At 38.9% G+C, this 13260-nt stretch overlaps 1 protein-coding gene and 1 long non-coding RNA gene across 5 annotated transcripts in view; one reads left to right on the top strand and one right to left on the bottom strand.

The window, feature by feature from the left end:
• Window positions 1-13260, bottom strand: part of GRIA3 (glutamate ionotropic receptor AMPA type subunit 3) — a 386650-nt gene that overhangs the window by 32005 nt on the left and 341385 nt on the right. For all 4 annotated transcript variants that reach the window (XR_008847817.1, XR_008847815.1, XR_008847816.1 and 1 more), the window contains exon 11: window positions 9894-10267. Coding sequence is in view for 1 of the 4 variants with exons in the window: in XM_056539722.1 (XP_056395697.1) it covers window positions 9894-10267 (374 nt within the window). In the remaining 3 variants the exon portion in view is untranslated. The remainder of the gene's footprint in view (window positions 1-9893; window positions 10268-13260) is intronic.
• LOC130291195 (uncharacterized) overlaps window positions 1-13260 on the top strand; it is a 103878-nt gene that overhangs the window by 26583 nt on the left and 64035 nt on the right. The window lies entirely within an intron of this gene.

Raw genomic sequence — 13260 nt, 5'->3', positions numbered from 1 at the left:
GTAAAGGCAAACAGGTTTGGGACAAACAAGTTGGTGGTTTTTAGGTGGTCAACTGTAGAAGAGTTTCAATTAGTTTTAGTACGACAGATGTCAGGCTAACTGGTGTGTAGTTACTAGCTTCATTGTTGTGACTTAACAAGCTGTTTTAGAGATTTTCCTCTAAGGCCCTATATTAAATTATTGCTTTTGCATGTGAATGCAAAAGGGATATTCCAGTTGATATTTAGTTCACTTAATCTGTCCTGGATGTATATTGATCACATCCATTCTAAAAAAAAAAGATTCCACTTTAGTTTGCATGCAAATCCAGAGACTATCTGGCTCTTTACATGTATTTTGGATTACATTAAGACTCTCCTAAACAGACATGACTACTCCATACCACTTCTTTCTACTCTTTCTTTCCTGTACAATAAATAACCAGGTAGGGCCATGTCCCACTCATTATAGTCTGTGCATCAAGTCTCCCTTTTCACAGTCAGATCCAAATTATCCCTAAATATGTTATAACTTGCAGAGCTTGTTTCCTAAGCTGTGACAACTGGTACACATTACCTGAAGAACATTACTATGATTTGTATTATGAACATCAACTACATCTACAATACCAACAAACATGTTTTCAGAAATCCCAACAGGCTGATCTATGATAATCTGTATCAATTATATTTCTGCCCTCCTTATTTTGTTCAAATGTCCAAAAAATTCTGAATTCATCACCAAGTGCTTCTCACCAAGATGCAAAGTGCCTTGTTATTCTTATTCCAGACTAACAAAACCTCCAAAACTTATAACTGTGCTTGTCATTTTGCCCAGATCTAGACTGAGACTTTCAAACGAAAAGGCAAAAATAAAATTGGTCTGGTCCTTAAGGCCAAAATAGGCCTGGTCCTTAAAGGAGTAGTCCAGTGGTGACTCAGTGATGAACAACTTATCCCCTATCTTAAGGATAGGGGATAAGTTGCAGATCGCGGGGGGTCCGACTGCTGGGGCCCCCTGCGATCTCCTGTACGGAGCCCCGACAGCACAAAGCGGCGGCCGACATGCCCCCTCAATACAACTCTATGGCAGAGCCGAAGCGCTGCCTTCGGCACTCTCCGGCTCTGCCATTGAGATGTATTGAGGGGGCGTGTCGGCCGCCGCTTCGTGCGGGGGTCGACACCCGCTATCTGGCCGGAGAGCCGGGGCCCTGTACAGAGAGATCGCAGGGGGCATCAGCGGTCGGACCCCCCGCAATCTCAAACTTATCCCCTATCCTTAGGATAGGGGATACGTTTTTCACAACTGGACTACCCCTTTAAGGGGTTAAGGACCAAGCCCATTTTCACCTTAAAGGGGTATTCTGGTGAAAACCTTTTTTTTTTTAAATCAACTGGTGGCAGAAAGTTAAACATATTTGTAAATTACTTCTATTAAAAAATTATAATCCTTCCTGTACTTATTAGCTGCTGAATACTACAGAGGAAATTATGTTCTTTTTGGAATGCTCTCTGATGACATCATGAGCACAGTTCTCTCTGCTGACGTTATTATACTAATGCTTTATTTATTGTTGTCCTTAGTGGGATTTGAACCCAAGTCCCCAGCACTGCAAGGCAGCAATGCTAACCACTGAACCACCATGCTGCCCTTTGCATACATTTGCTATGCATCTGCTATGCATCTGCTATGCATGGTTGCTAAAATGGACAGAGATGTCAGCAGAGAGCACTGTGCTCGTGATGTCATCAGTGTTCCAAAATAAAGGAATTTCCTCTGTAGAATTCAGCAGCTAATAAGTACTGGAAGGATTAAGATTTTTTAAAAGAAGTAACTTACAAATATGTTTAACTTTCTCCACCAGTTGATTTAAAAGAAAAAAGGTTTTCACTGGAGTACCCCTTTAAGGACCAGGCCAATTTTATTTTTGCATTTTCATTTTTTCCTCCTTGCATTCTAAAATCCATAACTCTTTTATATTTCCATCTACAGGCCCAAATAAGGGCTTGTTTTTTGCGTCACCAATTGTACTTTGCAGTGAAACCTCTCATTTTACCATAAAATGTATGACGAACCCCCCCAATTTTTTTTTAGGGAGGAAATTTAAATGAAAACTACAATTTTGCACATTTTGTAGGGTTTCGTTTTCACACTGTGCAATTTATGGTAAAATTGACATGTGTTATTTATTCTGTGTGTCATATATGATTAAAATGATACCCATGGCTAGATACTTTTATATTTTTGTACCGCTTAAAAAAAATCTAAAACTTTTTGTACAAAATCAGTAATCTAAAATCCACCTATTTTGACCATCTATAACTTTTTCATTTTTCCGTATATAGGGCGGTATGAGGGCTCATCTTTGTGACATCATCTTTACTTTTTATCAATACCACATTTGCATATATAAAATTTTTATATAATTTTTTATTCTTTTTTTTAATATAAAATGTGACAAAAAAACAGCATTTTTTGACTTTTTAAAATTTGTTACGTTTACGCCATTCACCGTAAGGTATCATTAACATTATATTTTGATAGTTCGGACATTTACGCATGGGGCGATACTAAATATGTTTATTAAAAAATTACGCTTTTTGGGGATAAAATGGGAAAAACGGACAATTTTAATTTTTAATGGGGATTTTTTTATTTTTAAATTTAAATTTTTTTTTTACACTTCATATGTCCCCATAGGGACTATCTATAGCTATCATTTGATTGCTAATACTGTTCAGTGCTATGCATAGGACAAAAAAGTACAATGGAAAAAGGCTTGTGTAAAAGTATGCCGGCAGCCGGTCCACCTCAGAACAGATAGACAAAAAGCCAAGGAGCCTCCAGGGGAGCGGCGGACATCAACAGGTGCTGGACACACTCGTGGGGTAGAATACACTTTAATCACCCATCATGCAATGCTTTTCTTAGATTATCTGCTTCATCAGGCAACCTGATGAAGCAGATAATCTGTGAAACGCGTTGCATGATGGGTGATTAAAGTGTATTCTACCCCACGAGTGTGTCCAGCGCCTGTTGATGTCTGCCGCTCTCCTGGAGGCTCCTTGGCTTTATGCATAGGACATAGCATTGATCAGTATTATCGGCTATCTCCTGCTCTGGTCTGCTCGATGTCAGACCAGAGCAGGAGATGCCGGGAGACGGACGGAGGCAAGTGAGGGGACCTCTGTCCGCCATTACAGATGATAGGATTGCCGCGGCAGCACTGCGGGCGATCCGATCATCTATTTTATCTTGCGCATTGCTGCAGATGCCGTGATCTGTACAGATCATAGCATCTGAGGGGTTAATGGCAGACATCTGCGCGATTGCGGATGTCGGCCATTACCGGCTTGTCCCCGGCTGCTATCAGCCAGAACCTGCCGTGTATGACGCGAGCACCGCTCCGATGCTCACAGTCATACACAGGACATAAATGTATGTCCTGGTGCACGAAGTACCGCCAAACCAGGACGTACATTTACGTCTGTGGTCGTTAAGGGGTAGCTCATAGATAAGATGATGCAACACCAAAACATGTGCAAGTCTCTATTTAAAATGTACACACACAGCTGTGTCAATTTTTGTCACCATCAACATTATTTGGGATGGACAAATATTTACATCAATCAGCCATAATATTAAAAACACTGAAAGGTGAAGTGAATAACATCAGCTATCTCAAGATAATGGCACCTGTTCAGGGATTGGGGACATATACTAGGCATAAAGAGGGGCATTTATCTAAAGTGAACTTGGTTTTTGTTCACTTTAAATAAAAAAAAAGTTGCAGGCAAAGTGGCGTCCGTGCCCAAATTTATCAAATGGTGCACAGACGTTAATGAATGCCCGCAGAACTGCAGTGTATAAATGTTGCAGAGCAGTGGCAGGCCATGCAACAATTGTATTAAATTGTTATATATGGCAGGGTTGAATTGCCCTGTGATTTCTTCTAAATATGGTCTGTGCAACTTTTATGCAAATTTTCGAAGAAAAGTCGCACGTGATAAATTAGTGACAACTGCACAAAGGGATCTAATTCAGATCACTTCATGGTTATAAAAATTAAAAGTTCTAAATGAAAAGTCGCAGGAAAAGTCACACGGAACCAGTCTGTGACTTTTCCTGCGACAAATTTAGACGGAAAAAGCTGTCTAAATTGCTTGATAAACTCCCCTCAAAGTGAGTCAGTTGGGCCAAGTTGTGAAGGCTAGACAACTAGACTTCTCCAAAATGGAAATTCTTATAGGGTAGTCCAGTATACAGTTTTTAGTGCCTACCAAAAGTGATACAAGATAGAAAATACAGTTTCTGGTCTGTTCCCACAGGAGAGCATACTGTAAAGCAAATTACTAAAAAAATTTATTCTAGCTATAATAGAAAATGATCAAAACAGTTCAGTGTGTATGAGACTGCATAAAGAGAGACTGGTTCCATGCTGACCCCTGTTCACTGCTGAAAGCACCTACAATGGCATGTATATGATGCACCCTGAAGAAGTGACTAGTTAAGACTAAAACCATTTTCTTGGCATATCTTTGCTTTATTTAACCAAGAAAATCGGGACGTTTTATACATACCTCAAGATCCCCTTGAACTACTTTGCAGTGGCGTCTCAATTGACTTTATTTTCTTCTGCAACTTGGTGCAACGGGCACATGAACTTTAGAACATGTGGGAGGAAGTTGCCGTATCTAACAAATCATGTTTTCTTTTTATTAAGTGGATCTCTGGTGCATCTGCATTGCTTACCTGGAGTTAAAATGGCATCAAGATGTACTATGTTAGGAAGGAATCAAGCCAGTGGATGTTGCTTTGGGCAATGTTTTGCTGGGAAAACTTGGGTACTGGCATTCATGTGGATTGTACTTTGACATGTGGGACTTAACTATAGGTTGCTGCAGCACATGCCTTTATTTCAACAGTATTTTATATACCATTGGCCTCTATCAGCAGGGTAATGCACTAGGACCCACTGCAGAATTTTTTAGGAACTGGTTTGAGGAAGTCAAAATCTTCTGAGTAATTCGGCTTCAAATTTAACAGATATCGATACCACAGGGCATCTTTCAAGGTCTTGTGGGATGTATGCCTTGATAGGTTATAACTTATTTGGCAATATAAGGGGCAACTATACAATATTAGTTTTACTGTTATGGCTTATCAAAATAGATATCAGTCAGTGTGCTACACAAACATTGAAGCTAGATAGAGATATCATTAAGGTGACATTTACAGGGGGGGGGGGGGGGGGACGGCACAACCTCAGTTTAGTACAGATTGATTTATATGGATCTGGCATTTTGACTTTGACAATTTTCGTAGTTATTTATTCTGTTAATGACTTAGTATTTGTAGAAAAATATAGTTAATTTAGATTAATACACCACATTTGCCAAAATGCATAACAATTTAACTTTAAAATGCTAAAAGAAAACATGACGGAATAACAGTACACTGTTTTGAAGCTTTCCATGTGATGTCACAAAGCTTATTTGCCGGTCTTTCCCATTGGGCAAAAACATGATTAACAGCAGATTAAATACCATTATCTTTACACTTAGTAGCAGCAACAGATACAGGGAATAAACACCAAAAGGCAAAGACAAGAGATAGAGGGAAAGGGCAAAGAAAAGAGATTACTGTCTTTTCTGATCTGATAAAGTTGTCATGGTGAACTCACAAAAAGAGTTCAAAAGGGGGCTGGATGCATTTCTAGAGTGTAATAATATTACAAGTTATGCAAACATGGACAAAAGTGTTAATACCCTTCTGTAAAAGACATAAAAACCCACAATGTTCCCTGAAATAACTTAACGCTGACAAAAGTAATAATGAAGAATAATTGCTAAAAATTAAGTGGTAAAAATCAGGCATTGCTTCTGAATTGTGGTTCAACAGAATCATTTAAAAAAAAAATTATAATGAAACAGGCCTGGACAAAAAGATGGTACCATGACCTTAAAATTTTGTTGCACAACCTTTTGAGGCAGTCACTGCAACCAAGTGATTTCTGCAACTCTCAATGAGACTCCTGCACTTGTCTCCAGGTATCTCGGCCCACTCCTCAAAAGATACTGCTCCAGCTGTCTCAGGTGTGAAGGGTACCTTCTTCAGACTGCAGGTTTCAGCTCCTTCCACAGATATTCAATAGAATTCAGATCAGGGCTCATATAAGGCCCCTTCAGAATAGTCCAATGTTTCTGGAACAGATGAGACAAAACTAGAACTTTTTGGCAAGTCACCTCAGCTCTATGTTCGCAGACGCAAAGTGAAGCATACAAAGAAAAGAACACTGTACCTACTGTGAAGCATGGAGGAGGCTTGGTTATGTTTTGGGGTTGTATTGCTGTCTCTGGCACAGGGTGTCTTGAATCTGTACAGGGTACAACTAAATCTCAAGACTATGAAGGCATTCTGGGGCAAAATTAGCTGCGTATAGTCTAGTCATAGGTCATAGGTCCTCCAACAGCATAATGACCCAAACTACACTGCTAAAACACCATGAATGGCTAAGAGCAAAACATTGGACTATTCTGAAGGGGGCTTCTGTGAGCCCTGATCTGAATCCTACTAAACATCTGTGAATCGACCTAAAACCTGCAGTCTGGAGATGACACCTTCACACCTGAGACAGCTGGAGGAGTGGGCCAAGATACCTGGAGACAAATGCAGAAGATTTATTGAGTCTCACAAAAATCGCTTCATTGCAGTGACTGCCTCAAAAGGTTCTGCAACAAAATATTATGTTTAGGGTACTATTATTTTTTTCTAGGCTAGTTTCATTATTTATTTTTTTTTAACGATTCTGTTTAAAGGGAACCAAAGCGTTATATAGGGTACAATCTTTATTCTCACCATCCCCGGGGGACGCTCCTGCCTCCAGTGACCGCAATGGCCATAAGTAGTTCCCTGAGCGGGGAGCTCCTCTTGCCTAGTCCGTTACTTTGGCCGGCAGCGACGCCCCCTCGGCTTGATTGATGGGCCGCGTCATCGCTCTGCTCCGTCTCTTCAGTGAGCAGAGCAATGACGCGGTCTATCAATCAAGCGGAGGGGGCGTCGCTGCTGGCCGAAGAACGGGAGTAGGTAAGAGGAGCTCCCCGCCCAGGGGGCTTCTTGCGGGGCTGGCGGGGACTGGGGGTAGGAGCGCCCCCAGGGATGGTGAGGATAAAGATTTTACCATACATAACAGTTTGCCAAGCGTTATATAGGGTAAAATCTGATGATTGGTTCCCTTTAACCTCAATTCAGAAGCAATGTCTAATTTTCATCATATCATTTATTATTAGTTTTGTCAGTTTCAAGTTATTTCAAGGATCACGATTTTCTCTGTTTAACATAAGGGTACCAACAATTTTTCCTTTTTGTTCCTGTCTGTAGTTAGTTACTAGAATGAAGAGAAGGGTCAGGGATTTTTTTGATTGTCAGACTTAGACTTGGGAAGGCAATGAAGATTCGCTACCACATTGGGTTGTCCCACCTCCTCAAATTGCTTTTTACAGCGCCCCCTGGTCTGTTCGCAGCCGTCGGAGGGGGTCAGGAAACCTGAAAGCGGCCAAAGTGGGAAAGTTACACAACTTGCGCTACTCCCATTAACTTTAATATGAGACGTGCTGACCGGATTCGGAAGCTATGCTAATTACACAAATTGTTTAGCCTGCAGAGCTACGCCCTATGCACAACTCACGTTGGAGTCAATGTGTCAGCTGCTTTTGGCTTTCCCCACCACCTCTTGCAGCCACAGGCAAGCCAAAGGTGGCTGGTAAAAGCAATTTGACCACACCTATAAAGAGGAACTATAGTAGTTTAAAAAAAAAAAAAATGTATATCCTCTTATATTATTCAGTGCTTATGGTCTCCTAATTTGGACAGCTGCTCAAGTGTGATTTAATATTATTTAGCAATCTTGAATACCTTGATTTCAACTGTGTTTTTACTTTCTTGCTAAGCCCCCACTTCCTGAGATATAAAGATTTGACATTTATAATAAATTGTTAGGTGAGCAGTAACGTTATTGCAAAAAGGATGTGAATGCTGGGCCAAGGGGGTGGGATTAGGAGGCTAATGGAACAGGAATCATTTTCAGGGAAAATGTTATGATTCTCCTGATCACAGCTAAGCATTTGCACCCTATTTTGCAATAAAGTTGCTGCCTCTTTTTACAATTCATAGAATAAAACAAAGTCAACCAATACCAATTTCTTGTGAATCAGTGGGCAAGATAGCAAAACAAATGATGTGTGTCCAAGACTACAGAATGATCCTAATGAATCCTAATCCTGGACAACCTTTTTAATTGTGTTTATTTTTTATTATGTTTGAATTGGATTTCTCCTTCATTGAAGAGAAGGTCTTTCTTACTTTTTTGCTGAAATCTTGTCGAGAACATTCATGCAGTTTTGGTGCAGTTGACGTATAAAGTTGACTATACACAGGATTACCCAAAAATCTAATGTTTACATGGCCTCATGAATATTCCCTTTTGGCAGATGTTGGGTGAAAGTAGGGTCAGGTATGTTGAATATCAAGTTGCCCAAATATTTGCGCCAGTGGCTCTTTTGGAATTTCTAGCAGAAGCTTTTGTTCCTCTTTCCATTGTAATCAATATTTAATATATAATGTAATGTTAATAGCGAAGTCAGTAGAAATAGCTTTCAGCCAAACCAGCATTTTGCCACCAGCTATCTTATGTGTAAGACCAATTAATTCAAATCTGCACCAAAATTGTGCTGGGTGAGCAACACCTCAAGGTATTTAGCCGACTACATGGTAAACTTTTGGTCCAAACATTCTTAGGCAGCATTCATACCACGTTGGCAGCCTAAGGTTGCCGGATCCGGCAAGGGGAGGGGAAAACCAGGCGCTCCCATACCCCAGCCGGATGGGCGCTGAAAACTGTAGACCGGAGTCACTGTTTGACTCCAAACGCTCATTAAAGTTAATGGATTTCAGCGCAGGTGCGGCTGGGGTACGGGAGCACCCAGTTTTCCCCTCCCCCAGCCGGATCCGGCAACTGTAGGCTGCAATCGTGGTGTGAGTGCAGCCTTAGAAATGAAGCATTAATGTTTAAAATCAAGATCAGCAACAGATCTTCAAACCGCAAAAGGAGTTTCCCTGAATTAGTTTTAATCTTCATTTTTTTAGTTTACGTCTGCAGATGTGTTCAAAGATTTGCATGCAAATAGGTAATGAATATGTTAAAAAGGGTATATGTACTGTATATGTATTCTAAAATTTATACAAAATGAGCTTTTGCATGTCTTGGAGAAGTTTTGGTTACATGGAATCACATCTTATATATATACTACTGTACATTGACAATTTATATTTATTTCTATGGCATAGTAAATAAGATGGTTGATTTAACAGCCAATCACAGCATGCACAATAAACAATAGGGCTATAGCAAAGGGGATAAAATGTCAAAAAGGAAAAAAACAAACAAACAAACAAACAAATGAAATAGGAAATGAAGAGAGCGTGCGATGACAAGCGTGAACTGAAGACAGATAGTTAAACTGCTGTTGCATGTGTCTTCAGAGCAATCAGCTGCTACTTTTGCATAGCAACATATGTTATATGCACCAAGCAGATGACCGTAAAATGAGATATGCAGCAAAAACACGGTAGAACTCCAAGCATTGCTAAAACATAAAGACCCTATGCATTTTACAGTCTCAACATGGTGAATATAAGTTTTAATGGACATGTATAAATGGTATTGAGGCCTATACCAATTATACATGAGACGTGGCAAATGATGGGTTTAATGATGAAGCCTAGTGCTGAGTGGGATGTAAAGCATAAAAAAAAATTGGGAATTAGAAAATTGTTAATCAGTAAACATATATACACCATGGCATCCATATATGACCATAAAATGCAAGAAGGTGATGGAGTGATATGAAACAAACCTTGGAGAAATATCGCATCCTTGCTGCATAAAGGCACCCAGGGAAAACCATAGGCTGTTAAATATTCCAAACTCATTAGGAGGGTCAGGAGGGTTCTGAGGGTCACGGGCTTCATCTGTGTCCTCCAAGTGCCATTCATAAGGGCTGAATCTGCTGACTAGGAAAAGAACTACACTGACTCCAATGTAGGCGAAAACTATACACATCCAGATTTCATAGGCCAAGGGATCCAGGAAAGAAAATACTCCTGGTTTAGATTTTTGAGGCTTCTTAATCATGATGGAGATGCCCAGGCTCATAAATGGTTTGGAAAAATCAATCACTTCTTCTCGTACCAGAGTAATGGTGAGAGGGGCGACTGCTATGTCTGCTCTCTGAAAACAAAGAAAATATTTTGGTAAGTGCAAATGTGTTGGGTAAAATAATGCGTTTTTTTGTAACCAAAGTCTTCATTAAACCTTCAGGAGCTTTTTGCTAAATGAATAATGTTTGTCTGATACAGTGCTTCTGCATGTTTTTAGAAATAATGTTGAAGAAGCATTCATTACCTTTGCATTATATAGCAGAACGGAGTAAGGGCCATTATTCTGTTTGCCATATAGCTGCACATGTCGTTCATTGACATTTTGATACAATGAATATTACGTTTATTTCAATATACCTGCTTATATGGAAAATTATTTAAAATAGTCAAACCCATGAGTGTCACAATATATATATATATATATATATATATATATATATATATATATATATATATATATGTATATATATATATATATATATATATATATATATAAAATGTTTTTTTCTATTCAAACTTATCACATGAATGTGCTTTTGTACAGAGCCTCATAATGGCCATACATATTAGACAGAAGAAGGTTTATTGCTGAATATTTTTTATTGAAAAACCATCTAGTGAGCGGTTACGCCAATGCAGTCATGTACCATGTAGTCTATGGCAACCATTACAACCTTTCACTGGGAAACATTCTTTTGCAGAACAATTGTTACCACACAAAGTATAGGACTATTGAGTATTGGACAAAAAAAATGTATCATTGGTTGGTTACAATTTTGATATAAAATTTCACTCAAATGAATCGTCCATTTTCACCAGCTTTAATCTAATGTGTATGGGCACCTTTCACATTTATACATGAATAAAATAAATGTCCTTGCAAATTGCGAAACAGCATTAAAATTTCCCAAGTAAATAAAAAATTCCAAAATAGACAATAAAAAAAATTGCTTTTTTTTGTTTTCCACACAGATGTTAAGTTTCTCATTTCTGCCCCAGCTTGGGCTATATGTTGGCAATATATGTTGATGTATATCCCCATATGGTGCCAGCAGGCCCACTCACTTTAAAGAAGCACTCTGGAATTTTTTATTTTCTTTTATAGTGCAGCATATGCCATTATTAAAGAATAATGTAGGGATTCTTGTGTATGCCTTGTTCTTTCATGTTTTCGCTGATGTTGCTAGATGTCAGTAGCCTACACTGCTGAGATTTATAGGTAAGATGGTGTCAGTTTACATAACAGTACATGCAGTTTTGATGCATTTTCTTATTTAAATTGTGTTTTCAGGGAACTATTGCCATGAGGAGAAAAGGATTTGACCTATAATCACAGCTGATGTGCTTTATAAAGATTTAAAACCTTCTGACTGTGTTCCTACAAGGAATTATTACAGCATTTCTTGCACATTTTAAGCATACAGACGATGATCCAGCACTTGCAAAAATGAAATTGCTTTATTGAAGGTCACTGGAAACGGATAAAACCAACCATATCATCAGACGCGTTTCAAGCGCATGCGCTCTTCTTCGGAAGTGCTGGATGATCGTTTGTTTGTTCTGCATTGGAATGTGCGGCCGGGCATAGATCCGAGCACTGCTACGCGGTGGTGAGCTGGAGCACCTTTGTTTGTTGTTTGCACATTTTAAACATTTCTTTGCTGTGATTTTGCTGTGATTTTCCAAAATCTCCTAAAAAAAATTATTTGCACAATTATAGAAATATGGCACCATTTTTTAAGCAATTTTAGGGAAATCACAGCAAAAATTTTAAAAAAGGGAAAAAGTGGCAAACATGCAGCATGTGAATACAGCCTCAGGGGAGGTGTATAACTGCTATGTATCCTGATCCCCTAGAGATAGCAGCAGCAACAGTAGACAGATGAAGCTAGTGGGGGAGGGATGGGGAGGGGTCTGGGAGCTGCTAAGGGGGATCTGATAGATAATGATGTCATTCTGTAGCTCACAGGAAGTCTGCTGACACAGAACAGACCATTTCCTTAGACATATAATGGCATGTTATTCTCTGGCCTTCTGAATGCTGATCACATGACCCATGTACAGTAATGAAACTCATGGATGCAGCTGAAATGAAATAATATAGATGACGCTGTAGTACTGGTAATATCAAAGGTGCAGTTTATGGGCAAAAAACCCGAGGGTGCTTCTTTACGTTACCTAACATAGTCTACTTATGACTACATTAACTGTTTTTGTTCTTGACTTGAAAGCTAGGTAGACCAAACTTTTGAGTTCTGCACAAACAGAGCATATGTTCAAGAAATGGACTAGATGTATAATTCTTACATTTTTGGATGGTCAAAGAGGGACACATCTAGTTCAGTGTATGAAATCTCCATTTTATATATATTTAGCCAATTTAAGTCAATGGTCCCAATAGCAACACATCATGATACATCTCAGCATTATTTTTTCACAAGTTGCGGACATGTAGCCTGATGTGGGGCAGACAATAAGATGTGAACTAAGCCTAAAATGTATAAACCCACTTTTAAGGACACTTAAAAATGTTATGTTATATAATAAGTGCAAATTATTTATCACATTCTGTAAGTATTAAGCAACTGCTTCTACATCAGATTGGTAAAATGTTCCCATTCTGGGCCGGACCACCTTGTCTTTCATATTATGATCATAAATCAAGCATGAATCCATTTAAAATTGCACATGTAGCAGACAACTTAAGAAATGTGCTGGTTTTGTTTCTTTAAAGTGAAGAATTCATTATTATTTGATGACATTCACACCAGCTAACAATCCATAACTCAGGAAAATTCAAGCATTAAGCTTTTAAGGTAAATCGCTTTGGATGATGTACGACGATAAAAAAAAAAAAAGAAAGTAAGCAATTTTTAAACAAGACTCAGGGCCATTATTTTAAAAATATTTCCTGCAGAGGCTAGTGCCAGGACAAATTCAGCTAAACTCTCTGCAAAATGTTTAGGAAGAAGATGGATTACTCACCCCTGCCGACATAAAAATTGAATTGTCTCTCCCACAAGAGAGTTGTTGCTTTAAATATTTACAACCCTTTCTGGAAAT

This window comes from Hyla sarda, chromosome 9 (genome assembly GCF_029499605.1).
Source record: "Hyla sarda isolate aHylSar1 chromosome 9, aHylSar1.hap1, whole genome shotgun sequence".
Classification (NCBI taxonomy): Eukaryota; Metazoa; Chordata; class Amphibia; order Anura; family Hylidae; genus Hyla; species Hyla sarda.
The sequence above is the reverse complement of the archived record's forward strand: the minus strand, read 5'-3'. Positions and strand labels throughout refer to the sequence as shown.